The 17,711-nt window shown below is 40.7% G+C and overlaps 1 protein-coding gene across 2 annotated transcripts in view; it reads right to left on the reverse strand.

The window, feature by feature from the left end:
* Positions 1-17,711, reverse strand: part of ELOVL4 (ELOVL fatty acid elongase 4) — a 39,974-nt gene that overhangs the window by 8,971 nt on the left and 13,292 nt on the right. For both annotated transcript variants that reach the window (XM_038761372.1, XM_038761374.1), the window contains exons 2-3: positions 8,034-8,221; positions 5,724-5,804 (exon numbers count right to left, since the gene is read on the reverse strand). In XM_038761372.1, coding sequence (XP_038617300.1) covers positions 5,724-5,804; positions 8,034-8,221 — 269 coding nt within the window. The remainder of the gene's footprint in view (positions 1-5,723; positions 5,805-8,033; positions 8,222-17,711) is intronic.

Raw genomic sequence — 17,711 nt, forward strand, 5'->3', positions numbered from 1 at the left:
ATCCAATTCAGCATTACTAACTTGATGAATGTCTTCTCGGTTCCTTCTTCCATGTCATTAATAATCATATGAACCAATCCAGGCCACCATTCAGTCTGTCCCCCCAAGTTGATGGCTCATTTGGGGGAGTGACCCCTAAACCAGCTTGGTAACAGGAGTCAGATCAAGAGCATACACTTCTCGTCTATTAAATGGCTGACACGTAGAAACCCAAGTCTTCCTGAAGCCTAGAAAGATTATCCTTGTAGCTCTAAAAAGCCAGATCAGAATCACAATGCACGTACTGATAATCAATTATTGATGCCCCAAGAACTGCACAAACTGTTTGGTTAGCAAGAATTTTCGACGTGAATCGGATCGGTAAAATGTCACAGAAAGGGAAGACTACTTTACTAAAGTTAAGCTATTCATAACTTCCAGCCGTATTCTTGAGGTGTGGGGAACATTCCACTGAAAAATTTGGCTTTAAACAGGAATGGGGAAGTTAGCTTTCAGATTGGGTTAGTTGGTGTTGGGTTTACCTGTTGTGTTACCTTGGGCAAGTCCCTTCACTTTGCCTCAGTTCTCTCATCTGCAGAATAGGGTTTTGGTACCTGTTCTCTCTCCCACTAGAGCTCTGAGACTTATGTGGGGCCTGATTATCTTGTATCTACCCCAGAGTCAGTACTGTGCTTCACACAGAGTATGCGTTTAAACAGCATGATTGTTATTTTTAAATAAGCAAGTGAACAGAGTATGGAAGCAGAGGAATCAGGAGTACTAGGAAGGGGAAGTGTATTTCTGCTTTGCCAAGCACATCGATTCTAGGGGCAATCCTGTAACCGGAGCCAACTATCGTTCGGCCCATTTTTCAGATGAAAAAACCAAGGTCCAGAGACTGACTTAATCAGGAAAATACTGCAGTCACAAAGAAGAATTCCGAACTTCCTCATTTGCCAATGATTCACAGAGCAAATCTTAGTTCAACTGTATGAATACACGATTCAGTATTTATGACTTTTGTCACGCTATTAGGGATTTGCTTGTAAAAAGTTTATATAAAACGCATAATCTCAAATTTGCTGTAGTTTGAACTCCCAGTATTAATAGTTTTCCTAAAATTGTTGTGGAACCTGAAAGACAATATACTTCAGCCAGACTAGAGGTAGCGCCATGGCATATAAATACAGTATTTCCTAAGGTAAGGATGTAATCCTTCTTATATCCATAGCAGTCTTTTTCCCGGCCTGCTACCTAAAACCTATTAAGACACCAGATGGTACTGAAAGATTACATTACACTCTAAGATGAAGGGCTAGCGTGAGGTGACCGCCAAGTAGTACAAGCTCAGTTATAAAAAGTACGTTAAGATCTATGAACGTACTAAACCTACTGTTCTGCATTAAGAGCTCGAGTACTTCATGTGAAAACTTTGTATAGTCAGGGAAGAATGCCAAAAGACATATTTAATGGTTTTTTTAAAGATATCATTTTTTCTTTGTCCAAAACACAACATATTACTTTCTCCTAGGGTTCTTCAACTAGCTCTTCAATGCCCTTACTCTAATAATTAAAAATCTGTACTTTATTCTCTACCCATTAAAAACCAACAGAATATAACACGAGAAAACTGTATTCCAACTCCTGGCTCAGGTTTACTTATTGCCCTTGAGGCTCACTTTAGAACTTTGTCAAAAAGGAGTTTGTTAAACTATTTTAATTATTCCTTAGACTAAAGCTATATGCTTCTCAATCCGATCTATTCTCCTCTGGGCAAACAACGAAGGCGCTTTCTGAACTTGCTCGTACCAACCCTCTAGCGAACTCCCCTTCTGACATATTCTGGGATTTATGTTCCCCTTGTCTAGTGAGTAGACACACAACTGATCTCCCCTCATTAGAGGCAGCGAATCTGGCTCACTGTCACTGCTGACTGGTGATTTCAATTTTATTAATGTTATTATTAATGATAATGGTATATAATAATATACGATATAAAGCAGTTATAATCGTTAAACCTATCTACGTGCTTTGTCGTCTGTCTCCCCTTCCTAGACTGTGAGCCCATTGTTGGGTAGGGACCATCTCTATATGTTGCCGATTTGCATTTCCCAAGCACTTAGTACAGTGCTCTGCACACAGTAGCGCTCAATAAATATGACTGAATGAATAAGTGCTTGTTATGGCCCCAGGACTGTGCTAAGTGCTGGGGTAAATACAAGAGAGTCCCTATCCCACAGTCTAAGGGGGAGGAAGAACAGGGATTCAATCCTCCTTATATAGATGAAGAAATGAGGCAGGGAGAAGTTAAGTGACTTGACCAAGGTCACTCAGCAGGCTCCTAGTAGTGGAGCGGGAGATCGGAACTCAGGCCAACTGACTCCCAGTTTTCTGCTCTTTCCACTGGGCCTTCACTATTATGCAGTAAATGTTGCTAAGAGGTATAGCTATAATTCTATTTATTCTGATGTACTGACACCTGTCTACTTGTTTTGTTTTGCTGTCTGTCTCCCTCTTCTAGACCGTGAGCCTGTTGTTGGATAGGGACCGTCTCTATATGTTGCCGATTTGTACTTCCCAAGCGCTTAGTACAGTGCTCTGCACAGAGTAAGCGCTCAATAAATATGACTGACTGACTAAAGTCCAGGAATAGTAGTTCAGGACCTGTCCTTTTCTCTATAACTACCTTGGGCCAATTCATCTTTATAAAGATGAACTTCTAAGGCTTCTTTCTAAATTGCATTGGGATTTTTTTGAGGGAACGAAGTGCAAAATAATATTGTATCACAGGGCACAGCTGCACGGATGATATATAGAGTCACTTCTCTGAGTCAAAGATCTGATACTGGAGCTAGTAAATAAGATATAATTATACCAAAATAACCAACTCTACATGTTGCAACTGAATTATTCATGACAATTTATCGGAACAATCTCACTGTAATGCTTTACGTGCTAAAGCAGTTTGAGTAATTCGGGAGTACTAGTGTTTTTATTGGGACATTTATGGATGACAGTGTGTTCATTTGACACAGCCTGAATGTAACTCAAATTTCTTAGAGTCATACACCTGAGCCATCGCATAGAAACTGGGAGAGAAATCAGCCATTTTAAGCTATATTTCCAGGTACATTTGCCCCTAACGAGCATCAGTCGATCAGTGGCATTTATTGAGCCTTTACTGTGTGCAGGGCACTGTACTAAGCGCTTTGGAGAGAACAGTAAAAGAGAGTTGGTCACGTTTCCCACTCACAACCCAATGTGGCAGAAGAACTGGCTTTGAACACCCCTTAGACCTACCAAAGCAAAATTTGGGTGCCAAGTAATGTCTGCTTATAGTTCACAAATGTTAAAAAGTGATACAAAAAGAAACAAAAAAGTATTTAAAAAAATAAAAACCTCATTCTCTGCAAGGCATTATTATCTATCAATCAATCAATATTATTTATTGCGTGGTTACTCTGTGAAGAGGACTGTAGCAAAATGTCTGGAGAGTACAGTGCAATTAGTGTACCAAATTCCTTCCTTCAGCAAATTTACAATATTACAGGGAAAACAGACAGTAAAAATAAATAACAGGTATGGGGATAAATTGAGTTTAAAGATATGCACATTATCCTCAGTGGACCACTATAGCTATCCACTTAAGTTGGCATTTTCACTCATCCAATACCAGCTTTTAGGTTTTGTTTTATTTTTTGTTATTTTTTTTTTTCCAATGGTATTTGTTAAGTGCATACTGAGCCAGGCACTGAACAAAGCACTGGGGTGGATAGAAGGTAATCAGGTTGGACACAGCCCCTGTCCCACATAGGGCTCCCAGTCTTCATCCCCATTTTACGGATGAGGTAACAGGCACAGAGAAGTTAAGTGATTGCCCCAAGGTCACACAGTAGGTTTGTGGCGGAGCCAGGAGGAAAGATATAAAGGGGGTGGGAAGGAAGGCCTTTTGTGGTCTCACATAGTTCATAATATCTTACTAATGATCATGCTAATACCTTATATTTATACAGAAAACAAGGCCTCTGACAAACTATTACATTAATCTTCATGATATCTGCTTAAGCAATGGACCACAAAGTCCCACCCAAGATTTTCCAGGTGAATACAAATCAAATTCAACCAAATTAAAGCTAATTACCCATCCCCCTTTATTGGACTGAAAGGCAGGTAGCAACACAGCTTCAACTGATTGGTTCCCTGATTACCACAGGGCCATTATAAAGCAAGCAGTAGCTGCTTGCCTCCTTGGTTAAAATACCACAGTTTGCTTACAATACACACGACACAAACGTTGTGTTAGAAGTGAAAATATGGCTGTTCCTTTCAATGCCTCCCCATAGCTGTGTTGCCCAAACAAAGTGTATTTCAAAAATATTTAGTTTTGCCTTTGTTGGGCTTGCAAGAAGCTGACAAACTTTTCTTCAGGTAAATAATAATCCAATTGCCTAGCCAAGCCAATCACAAGTTTGGGAGAAAGGGCAATCAATTCTGAGCCATGCAGACCACTTGAGGGGAATTTCAAGCTACAAGAGAGGGGATAAAGTACCAGAAGGAAGCAAGCAAGCAATCCAGCGAAGTAAAGACCTTCTCCATACTGGACTACTAGCCCCTGAGTCAGGTACGCTTTATTCAATTATGAGGATTTTCTCTATTAAATACCTTTTTTGTAACCTGGCTGCCTTGAAAGGGTCTGGCATCAGAGTGAAGGATATTTCCTTTCTGACCCAGTATGTGACACTGGCATTCTGGATAAAGGCCCCACTATTAATTGATGTCAACGATCTGTTTTGTCAGGTTGTTTTTCAGCATCTCACTGACGTTTCTCAGTGAGTCAATGATACAATGAATGAGTCTCCCAGTGACTAAAATTCCTAGAGTACAGAATACCTGTATCGGATTCTCTGGGGTGATCTCCAACCCATCTGTAGATGTAATTTTGGTTGTGGATCTAAATTAAAAAGATTGAGGGGGGTTGTACGGCATAAAATGGAAAATTCTAATTAATCTTCAGTAAACTACGGCCTGGGCAAAAATCTTACACAAGATGAAAACGTTAACATGAAGAAATGGAAGTCCTTTAATTTATACAGGCATAGTTTTGAGGAAAAAACCATATGTAATTGTGATGGCACAGGTGTGACACTACATTCATTCCACAAGATTGTAAGCTGTTTGAGAGCAGGAATCATGTCACCTATCATGTTTTCTCAAGGACTTAGTACAGTGTTCTGCACATAGTAAATGCTCAGTCAACACCATTAATTGATTCCTCACCTTCAAACAAAGGATGATTATATTTGATTGTATGTGGGTTGTACTGACTCCCAAAGAAGTTTAATATATTAAAACATTTTGAAGATATGTACTGGGATTTCCTCACACTTCTCCCCAATGCCATAGTGGATTTCCATTTTTCCCAAGGACTAGATTTGGAAAGGGGGTGATATCCTAAACCATAGGTAGGTGTGACCAAAAATATAACTCTTCACCCTGACAATGCTCAAACTACACTTCCTATTTTTTGACTTGCTTCACCCTTTAATGTATTAGGAAAGTCTTCTGAATACAGAAAACAAAAAGATGAGCAGTGGAAATGAAACTCAACACCTTTCCAATTCTCTGGATTGGTGATAAAAACCTGTTGGTAGAACCCTGGTCCATTAAAACATGTCCCACGAGGATTAGTGACCATAAATGAAAGCCTTTGGGTACGAAATAACAGTACTTTAAAAGATACCTACCCTGACTTCGTGAACATTATTTGAATAATCCACACTCTGACAAATGTAACTGTATCCTGCAGCATATGATCCTAGGAATAGCTGTAAAAATGAAAAGCAGAGGTTTAGAGGAAATGTGTGACAGAGTAAACGAGCAGCCTCTTAAAAGTAGTATTTATGTACAAATTTACTCTTCTATTAATATTTAGGTTTTATGGTAAAAACAAATACTCAATTGTATATACTGAGAGCATACTGTGTATAGAGCACTGTACTGCGCACTTAGGAGAGTACAACAATAAACACATTTCCTGCCCAAAATGAGCTTTTGGTCTAGAGGAGGAGATGGACATTAATACAAATAAATACCAACATCCTACGTCACAGAAGGACACTTCTATACCCCTATGATCTTATCAGTTTGCTAGTTGCAGAATAATGTATCCACTGGTGTTTATTAGGGACATTTACTCTTTATCCACTTTAATTTTTATAATCATTAAATGATATCTACTTGTCTTTCACATGATCCTCTCCAAGGCAGTGGTGGCTTCATTCTTCTTTTAAAGTTTCCTCAAGAGCCTCATCTAGGGCTCTATTCACAGAAGATCCTTTAGCAAATATGACTTTTTTCTTTTTTCTTTTCGTTTTTTTTCTTTTTAAGGTATTGGTTAAGCACTTACTATGTGTCAAACGCTGTTCTAAGTTCTGGGGGTAAATACAAGTTAATTACGTCAGACACAGTCCCTGTCCCACATTGGGTTCACAGTCTAAGTAGGAAGGAGAACAGGCATTTAATCCCCACTTGACAGTTGAAGGAAATGAGGCCAGAGAAGTGAACTGATTTGCCCAAGTTCAAGTAAGCAATTTGGTAAAGCCGGGATTAGAACCCAGATCTTCTGACTCCCAAGCCCGTGCTCTCTCCACTAGGCCACTCTGCTTCTCATGACTGGTGATGGCTGATGAGGGCAGAGATGAGAATTTATGGAAGAAGATTGTGAGCACTGTCTTTATTCTACAATTCCCACCTGAAAATCGGATCTGAAAAATGGGGAAGCAGCATGGCTCAGTGGAAAGAGCATGGGCTTTGGAGTCAGAGGTCAGGGGTTCAAATCCTGGCTCCGCCAACTGTCAGCTGTGTGACTTCGGGCAAGTTACTTCTCTGTTCCTCAGTTACGTCATTGCAAAATGGGGATTAAAACTGTGAGTCCCCCCATGGGACAACCTGATCACCTTTTAACCTCCCCAGCGCTTAAAACAGTGCCTTGCACATAGTAAGCGCTTAATAAATGCCATCGGGGGAATGAGGAAACGTGGATCAGTTCTCTAAAGGGATTGTGTCTACCCATTGTATTCTGCTCTACCAAGAGCTTAGTATAGTGCTTGGCACAAAGTAAACACTGAAGAAATGCCACCAACTGGCTGAACAGGTAGGACTTTGGATCCACTTAGACCTTGGATTAATGCAAGGCTAGTTTTTGAAGAGAAGCCATTAATCCTCTGTTCTCAAAACAAAATCACCCTCTTACAAATGAAGTCTCTTATGTGGCCTAGTGGGTAGAGCACAGGACTGGGAGTCAGAAAGTTCTGGACTCTAATCCCGGCTCTGCCACTTGTCTGCTGTGGGTAATGAAAAACCATTGTTACTGATGTCTAATCTCTATTTAATAACATTAAAAATAACTATGATATTAATTGAGCGCTTACCGTAACAGTAATAACAACTATGGCATTTATTGAGCGCTTACCGTATGCCAGGCATTGTGCTAAGCGCTAGGGTAGATTCAGGATAATCAGGTCCCACACGGGGCTCACAGTAAGTAGGAGGGAGAACAGGTAATAGATTCCCATTTATAACTGCACTGTGGATAGGGAATGTGTCTGTTTATTTTATAATGTACTCTCCCGAAGCACGTAGTACAGTGCTCTGCACACAGTAAGTACTCAGTAAATACGATTACGTTTTTCATTACCCAAGTGATTGTTGGGGATGGGGAGGGGGACAGTCAGAACAAAGGTTGCATTGCTATTGCTCCTCCCCACCCCACAGCTCCTGCAGTCTCAGAAGAGGTGGAGACGGCTGAGGAAAAGGCATGAAGGGTGAAGAGGCCAGGGGAGAAAGGGATTTCCTATAGTTTGGCAGAGGCTGGGATCCAGATGAGAAAGTCAAGAGTTTAGAACAGTGCTCTGCACATAGTAATCCCTCAACACATCCCATTGATCACCTGGAAAAGAGCAAAGTTGTCCTAGTCTGGTGTGCCGGACTTTAATTTGACAGGTGAAACTTTTCTGTTCATTAGGGTCTTGTGTAGTAGTGACTCCAAGACTCACCTCTTTGAAAATAAAAAAATTAAGCAAAACCATGCCAAAATTATATAAGATCAGCACGAATCGCATCTGGAAAGGTTCTTTATTCTTCATCCATTTTGGGCCGAGCCAAACGAAGAGGAGATAAAGGGTGCTTATCGTGAGGGTAGGGAACGGAGACTGCATCAGAGGCCAATTCTCAACACGCTTGTCTGGGGAAAGAACAGAACAAGAAGCGGGTTACTTAAAAAGCTTAAAAACCTTTAACTTCAAGGAGTTAAATGAATTGTTAGGCTCTTGAGCTATTAAGCTGATTCGACAGTTTATACTTTTTTCAATGATTGAGCAAACTGGTTCAATTTTAGAAATAGATATTTTTATTATGGCTTAAGCTTCTGGCCTCTGCAATTGAAGTAGGTAAGGAAAAGGTTAAGAAATAGGCCCTCTTCGGGAAGGTTACAAGTTTGATGGATAGAGCCCAGGCCTGAGAGTCAGAAAGACCTGGGTTCTAATTCCTGCTCCGCCACTTGTCTGCTGGGTGGCCCTGGGCAAATCACTTCACTTCTCTGGGCCTCGGTTACCTCATCTGTAAAAGGGGGATTAAGACTGTGAACCTCATGCTGAACGGGGACTCTGTCCAGCCTGACAACCTTATATTTATCCCAGGGCTTAGTACAGTGCCTGGTACATAGTAAGTGCTTAAACACCATAAAAAAATTAAAAAATAAATAAGCAACTCTAAAGAAGAACATCCCTGACTCTCCCTGGTGCTCTTGTAAATAGGAGATTCAGTTCTGAATCAATTTTCATGAGAGCATTTGGCCACAGAGTGAACATTACACCTGAGATAATTTTAAACTATGGAGAAAAAATGGTGAAAGCCATTAAATACCATTACCAGTATTTAACACCTACCGAGTGCACAGCACTGAATTAGTTTCTTGGGAAATACACAAAAGAAGTAAAAGACTGATGCTTGCCTTTGAGATACTTATAATTTAATAGATCTACAGATGAACGGGAAGACATCATGTGGGTGCTTTTGTAGTGGCCATTTACAAACACTTTTCAGCTAAATTTTGACATTTGTCATATTAGCCTTGCACTTTAAAAAAAAACTCCCATCTCTGGACTTAACATTCTAAATAATTCCAAAGTTCATTGAAAATATATTTTTTTTCTTTAAAGGACCTAAACAAAGCTGTCCATATTTTCCTTATTCAATGTGCATAGAAAATGAAGTGCAGAGCACAAGGGATGTATTAGTTTTCAGCAATATATGAAATAATAGTTTCCACAACAACTATTTTCACAAATAGGAAGACTACAGGAGAATGATAAAGATACCAAATAGAAGAATGGTTCAGAAGAGTAAGACACAGGAAAAATAAAACGTTATGGGAAGGCTTAAGTCACTGATCAAACTATTTATGGAAACAAGGACAAAGTGGAGAATCCCATTCAATTTTTTTAATGGTATTTGTTAGGCGCTTGTGTCAGGCATGGTTCTAAATTCTGGGGTAGATATAAGCTAATCAGGTTGGACACAGTCTCTGTCCCATGTGGGGCTCGCAGTCTTCATCCCCATTTTACAGTTGAGGTTACTGAGGCACAGAGAAGTTAAGAGACTTGCCCAAGGCCACACAGACAAGAGGAGCCGGAATTAGAACTCAGGTCATTCTGGCTCCCAGGCCCGTGCTGTTTCCAGTAGGCCACGCTGAACAACATCATTATGCAGTATAATCCTGTATATGGCACAATTTCAACAGAAGTTGGGTGATTGACACTCCATTTCTTACCTGTCTCCCTTCCTGAGAAATCCTTTTCCAAATTAAATGTCTAATTGCCCATATGCCTCCACAGAGTAAAAGCTTTTGAACTTAAGTAATAATAATAATAATAACGGCATTATTAAGTGCTTACTATGTGCAAAGCACTGTTCTAAGAGCTGGGGAGGTTACAAGGTGATTAACAATGTGGTTAACAAAGGTCTAGTTCACTCTAAGTTATCCCTGCTGCACAAAGTGCCAAAGGGGCAAGTTTTCCAACAGACACATGTAGGGGGAAGGAGAAAACAGAAAAGGATAGTGAAAAGTAAACGGTCAAAGAGCAGAAAAGATGACATACACACACACACATTCATTCATTCAATCGTATTTATTGAGTGCTTACTGTGTGCAGAACACTGTACTAAGTGCTTGGGAAGTACAAGTTGGCAACATATAGAGACAGTCCCTACCCATCAGTGGGCTCACAGGCTAGAAGGGGGAGACAGAGAACAAAACATATTAACAAAATAAAATAAATAGAATAAATATGTACAAATAAAATAGAGTAATAAATACAAACAAACATATATACAGGTATATATATACACATACACACATGTTTAGAAGTAGTGAAGTCAATGGATTCATGAACACTTATACTGTTTTTTAAGGATTCAAATCTGGTTGTTTTATTATTTGTTAAAACGCTTACTAGATGTCAGAAACTGTACTAACCACTGGAGGAGACAGAAGATGACCAGGTTGGACGCACTCCATGTCTCACATGGGGCTCTATGGACTTTTATGACCAAATTCCACCACTGCAATAATTTCTACCAAATGAGCATTCTTGATTCGATTACCCTGGTTTGACTGAATACAGGTCACACAAGACAGCCCCATTAAGTATATGTTTCTGTCTGGGAAAATATCACTGAAAATTACCTTTTGGGCGTTCCACTCACGGCTGCTTGCATTTTATCACTTCAGAGAAAATATGTTCAAGGTGCAAAAATGTAAATGTGGGTTTTTTACCTCTGATAAGTGGTTTTGGTGGCATTGTTTTCTTGCCAAGGAGGGTGCGACTGCTAATAGATAGATTTTTAGGCCTTGTGAGCCTTTTGTATTTTATCCCCTCAGCCTCTTACCAGCTCTCCCTACCACCCTGTCCTGGGGGAGAAGGGCTGTGTCTGATCTGATTATCTTATATCGGACCCTGGGCCTAGAGATCAGTTGATCGATAGTATTTAATGAGTGCTCACTGGGGGCAGTGCACTGTACTCAGCTCCTGGGAAAGTACACTACAACAAAGTTGGCAGACGTGCTCTCTGTCCACAGCGAGTTTACAGTCTACAAAGGGAGTCAGACCCTAAAACAGATTAAGGGATAGGGGAAAGAGCAGTGTAAAAATATTTCCATAATTATTGTGGGGCTGGGGTGAATATCAAAATGCTTAAGGGGCACATTGCCAAGTTCAGCGGTGATGCAGAGGGACGGGTGGGTAGGGGGAATAGAGGACATCGTGTGGGAAGGTCTCTTGGAGCAGATGTGATTTCAGGAGGGTCTTGAAGGCGGGGAGAGTGGTGGTCTGTCAAATAAGAAAGTTCCAGGCCAGAGGGGAGAATGTGTGCAAGAGATCAGTGGTGAGACAGACGAGAGTGAAGTAAAGAGAGCAGGTTGGTGTTAGGAGTGGAGAGTATACGCTGGGTTGTATTGGGAGTTCAGTGAGGTTATATAGGATGGAGAGAGCTGATTGCGTGCTTTAAAGCCAGTGGTCTATCAACCAATGATATTTACTGAGTGCTTACTATGTTCAGTGCACTGTTCTAAGTGCTTGGAAGAGTACAGTACATAATGCCAAGTTTAGGGGCTTGCAAGACAAGGAGCATGGTGGTGCTGTCTACAGTGATGGGAAAGTCAGAGGGAGGATACGGTCAGGGTGGGGAGATGAGGAATTCTGTTTTGGACATACTAAATTTGAGGCGTTGGTGAGACATCCAAGTAGATATATTCTGAAGGCAGGAGGAAATGCAAGATGACAAGGCTTAGAACAGTGCTTTGCACATCATAAGAGCTTAATAAATGCTATCATTATTATTATTAGAGAGGAAGATTTAGGAAACATCTGCATAGGGTAACTGCTTATTAAACACTTGAATTATTATTATCAGGGTTTTGAAAAAAGTTTGATCCTCTCTCTTTCCCATTGGTTTCTCAGTTTGACTTGAGTGTTTTCAAAGAACATAACTATGCATTATGCAAAATTTTACTTTTTAGAGTTCTCTTTAAAAAGCAATTTTGCTGCAGTTCCATATTCAGCAAATCGATGTTGCCAACGAATGTGTGATCTGTTAGAGAGGGTTGCCATGGCTGTTTCCCTTCTAGATGGTAAACTCCTTATGGGCAGGGACTGTCTACCAACTCTGTACTGTACATTCCCAAGCGCTTTAGTACAGTGTTCTGCACACCGTAAGCGCTCAGTAAATACCTTTGATCAATTGCTTTGCCTAATAGTTGGACTTGAGCTTCTCACTTCCGCATTACGTAAAGGTTTCAAGAAGGAATCATCTTAATTTCAACAGTGTGTGGTAGCAACATTTCCACATTGATATAATCTAGGAATGTAGTACACTGTTCCTGCTGCCTGTGGTAAAAGTGGCTCATTAGCTTAAAATTCATTCACAAAGTACGCTGTCATAATGCAGTCTGACAGGTATATCCTGGTCTACTCTGCATTTGAAAGAATGCTTATCTTAGCAGTTTCTGACCTGCATTTGAAGTCTAAACTTTAATCCTTAACTTGAAGCAAACGATTTTCAATACATATGAAAGGGAACAGAAGGGACTTCATGTCTTTAAGACTCCCCCTCCTGACTGTAAGCTCGTTGAGGGTAGGGCTGTGTGTCTACCAATGCTGTTAATAACAATAGTTATAATAATACTAGCAGTGAAAATACTTGTGATATTTGTTAAATGCTTACTACGTGCTAAGCACTGGGGTAGATACAAGATAATCAGGTTCCACATGGGATTCACACTCTGAGTAGGAGGGAGATCAGGTACTGAATCAGCCATTTTGCCGATGAGGGAACGGAGGTCCAGAGAAGTTAAGTGACTTGCCCTAGATCACACAGCAGACGAGCGGCGGAGTCGGGTATTAGAATCCAGGTGCTCCGACTCCCAGGCCGATGATCTTTCCACTAAGCCATGCTGCTTCTCTGTTGTATTGTACTCTCCCAAGCACTTAATACGGTGCTCTGTACCCAGTAAGTGCTCAATAAATACCACCAATGGATTGATGTGAACCCCTTCCAAGGCGAACATAACCATTAGCACTATGGAAGACCAGGTGAAAGTGAGGAATTTGCCTACGAAAATCCTACACAGTACACATAAAACCCAATAGTTGCTATATCAATCACGTATTGAGGGTTTACTGTGTGCAGAGCACTATTCTGAGACCTTGGAAAAGAACAATATGACAGATTTGCTAGATGCCATCCCTGCCCACAAGGAATTTCAGTCTACAGGGGGAGACAGATTAAAATAGATTAGGGAAAGGGGGGGAAAAAACAGTGTTAGAAAGATATTTACTTAGAGAAACTGCCTGGCCAAATGGGTAAAGCATGGGCCTGGGAATCAGGGGTTCTAATCCTGGCTCTGCCACGTGTCTGCTGTCTGACTGTGGGCAAGTCATTTCACTTCTCTGTGCCTCAGTTCCCTCACCTGTAAAATGGGGATTAAGACCGTGAGCCCCATGTGGGACAGGGACTGTGTCCAACCCGATTTGCTTCTATCCACCCCAGCGCTTAGAACGGTTTCTGGCACGCAGTAAGCACTTACCAAACGCCACAAATATTATTATTAGAAATTATTACCCTGATTAAGAATAACAATAATGGTATTTTTAAGGGTTTACTGTGTTTTGAGCACTGTGCTAAGCACTGGGGTAGATAGATACAAGTTAATTAGGTTGGATATAGTTCCACATGGGGCTCACAGCCTAAGGAGGAGGGACAACAGGATATTGTAGGCTTTGGGAAAGTATCGAACTATTTTGTGGTACTCAGCCAACTGCACTCATTGACTCAGAGGGGAGGGGAAGCAAAAGGCTCAGTCTGAGGCCTCCTGGAGGAAATGTGATTTTAGAAGCATTACTAATAACAATTATGAGCATTCTTAAGGTGGGGACCATGCTGGATTATCAGATATGGAGCGGGAGAGAATTTATCGTTTGTTTCATTCTACTGTTCTCTTAATGAAAAATAAGACAGGTTTTTGTTCTGTTTCTGCAATACCGAGCTTTATAACAGTACAGTATAAAGAGTTTTCCATTCGCGTCATGAAGCAATATACCAACTTCACTGACAAAAGTGCCTCCAAGCCAAATAGCAATCTTGCCAGGGAAATACGGGAAAAAAAGCGTTACCTGAAATCCCCTTATCTTAGATTCAACTGCTTCGCTTTGCACTTCGGAGAAACCTATCTTAAGGCGCAATAACACTTCAACAAATGGGTTGAGTTCAACCAGTCCAATTAATAGGATTTATTGAGTGCCTTTGGGCAGATCACTGTGATAAGCACTTGGGGGAGTACCGCAGAATTAGTAGACATGATATCTTCCCTAAGAGTTTACCACAGTGGAGAAACAGACAATGAAATACATTATAGTCAATCAGTCAATCGTATTTATTGAGCGCTTACTGCGTGCAGAGTATTGTACTAAATGCTTGGAAGAGTACAATATAACAGACACATGCCCTGCCCACAACGAGCTCACAGTCTAGAGTTAGGGTTTCTGTGATCTTTCCTTAAAGTCTCCTCTGCAAGCTCCTTGTGAGCCGGGAATGTGTCAGCAACCTGTGCTTAGTACAGTGCTCTGCACACAGTAATCACTCATTAAAAACCACTGCTTGGAGCTATCTTGAGAAGATTTCAACATTCCAGTACCATGATTATTGAGTTATAGACAAAAAGGGCATGATACCAAGATTTTTTCCTCCATGTCCTAATAACTTAAATGTACCCCTGGCATGGTCCTTTTATAAGCACTGAGTGGTATGTGTCAAATCTGCTATTAAGGCTTTTAATTTCAGTTTTCCCAACTGGTCCACTTTGATAAGCCACTTCAGTTAAAAACTGGATTTCTAGGCATCAAATAAGTAATTGCAGAGTAATACAATGGGGAAATTAGAGGGGTATTAAGACAAAAAACAAAGACCTCTCATTTAGGAGAGTGGGTTCAATTACATAATGATAATAATAATAAATGTTGAGAGCTTACTATGTGTCAAACACTGTTCTAAGAGCTTGGGAAGACACGACAATCAGGACGACACGGACCCTCTCCCACATAGAGCTCGCAATCTAAGTAAGAGGAAGAACAGGTATTAAGTCCCAATTTTACAGATGAGGTAACTGAGGCAGAGAAGTTCACTCATTCGATGGTATTTATTGAGCACTTATTGTGTGTAGAGCACTGTTCTAAGTTCTGGGAGAGTACAATACAGCAATAAATGGACATAATTCCTGCCCACAGTGAGCTTGCAGTCTGGAGGTGATTCTACTGTACAGTCTAGAAGCAAATACTGCTCTTCTTCTCTATAGCATAAGATGGACCTTAAAAAATCTGCTGCTTCCATTCAAGATATAACCCTTAGGATAAAGCCCTGCAATTAAAATTATCAGCAGTTCTAATTAGGTCAAACTCCTAGCAGTGGCTCTTCACACTTCTGGGATTTTAAACTTCCTTCTTCCAAAACAAACAAGTCTTCGATACATAGCATTCACCATCCTCATCAGACTAAAGCTATCAATTATCAACCTCAAGATATAGGATTTACCATCACCACCAAACTAAAGCTATCGATTAGAGAAGCAGCGTGGCTCAGTGGAAAGAGCCCGGGCTTTGGAGTCAGAGGTCATGGGTTCGAATCCCGGCTCTGCCACGTGTCTGCTGTGTGACCTTGGGCAAGTCACTTGACTTCTCTGGGCCTCAGTTACCTCATCTGTAAAATGGGGATAAAGACTGTGAGCCCCATGTGGGACAACATGATCACCTTGTATCCCCCCAGCGCTTAGAACAGTGCTCTGCACATAGTAAGTGCTTAATAAATGCGATCATTATTATTATTATTATCACCCTCAAGATATAGGATTTACCATCATCATCAAACTAAAGCTATCGATTATCAACCTCAAGATATAGGATTTACCATCACCACCAAACTAAAGCTATCGATGATCAACCTCAAGATATAGGATTTACCATCATCATCAAACTAAAGCTATTGATTATCGACTCCAAGGTATAGGATTTACCATCATCACCAAACTAAAGCTATCGATTATCGACTTCAAGATATAGGATTTATCAACATCCTCAAACTAAAGCTATCGATGATCAACTTCAAGAAATAGGATTTGACCCATCATCAAACTAAAGCTATCGATTATCAATTTGAAGATACAGGATTAAGCACCAACATCAAACTAAAGTTACTGTTTATCACAAGACATAGGCTTTACCATCACCATCGAACTAAAGCTGTCGATTATCAACTTCAAGATATAGGATTTACCATCATTATCATCAAATGAAAGCTATCGATTAGGCCTGGGAGTCAGAAGGCCCTGAGTTCTAATCCCTGCTCCACCACTGGTCTGCTGTGTGACCTAGGGCAAGTCATTTCACGTCTCTGGGTCTCAGTTACTTCATCTGTAAAATGGGGATTAACAATGTGAGCCCCATGTGGGGAAGGGATTGTGTCCCAACTAATTAGTTTTCACCTACTCCTGTGACATTTCCTAGACTGTTTCTTGTGATGAATAGAATACCCAATACTGGGCTCTCCACACAGTAAGCGCTCAATAAATACCATCGCTTGATGTGGACTGGGATACAGCATTGTTGTGGTTCGTTATCAGGGGAGTTACAAGATGTTGCTCTGGTGGGGGGGAATTTTCCCAAATTAATCAACTTATTGAGCGCTTACTAAGTGCAGAGCACTGGACAAGCGCTTGGGAGAGTACAATACAACCGAATTAGCGGACCGTTCCCTGCCCATAGACAGCTTTACAGTCTCCAGAATCACCTTTCATTAACAAGGAAATTGAGGTTATCTACCCCATCCTTATCCTGAGTTCCCCTCCGGTTACGGATGAAAGGGAACAAAATGGCTGCTTCCCAAATGAAAAACTAGCTGGAATTTTCCTAGGGCTCTTGCTTTTCTAGTTCATAGCTACTGTATTCCTGACATTTAGGCCTCCACTTTTTATCACAAACACTAAGGTTACTTCTCAGAGTATCTGCCCTTGCAGCATATAGGATGCCTTTCGTGGCTGATCAGATGAAAGATTCTTAGAGTAAGACTCTAAGAGCCCTGGAGTTTTTATTATCCCTCTGCTTCCCAACCAATTTTACCTGAACGTTAATATTTATAAAATATGACAGGGATAAGCCTCACAAATCCATGTTCTGTTATCACACTGCAACCCTTCAAGTTTCTGGTATATATTGAAATGCCTGCGACCATTCAAGTTTCTGGTATATATTGAAATGCCTATAACGAATATTTTAAAAGTAAACAGTGCTGGCAAATTATATCTAAATCTGGTCTATTACAAGTGCTAATCGCTTCCCTTTTTGACTTTACCTAGTTAGATGTTTCGTTCCTTCTCTTCATTGCCACGTTATATAATCAACCTCTGCCCTCTGATTTCACGTGTACTTTTAAGGAACAATCTCCCATTCTTGCGGTAATTCTTTTTAAAACTGATCTGCAAAAAGGGAGATCCTCCTCTTTCTTCAAATCATTTCCTACGAAATGGTTGTGGCCTAATGGATAGACTATGGGCCTTGGGGTTAGAAGCACCTGGCTTTCTAATCCCAGCTCTGCTACTTGTCTGCTGTGTGACCTAGGGTAAGTCACTT

This window comes from Tachyglossus aculeatus, chromosome 19 (assembly GCF_015852505.1).
Source record: "Tachyglossus aculeatus isolate mTacAcu1 chromosome 19, mTacAcu1.pri, whole genome shotgun sequence".
NCBI lineage: Eukaryota > Metazoa > Chordata > Mammalia > Monotremata > Tachyglossidae > Tachyglossus > Tachyglossus aculeatus.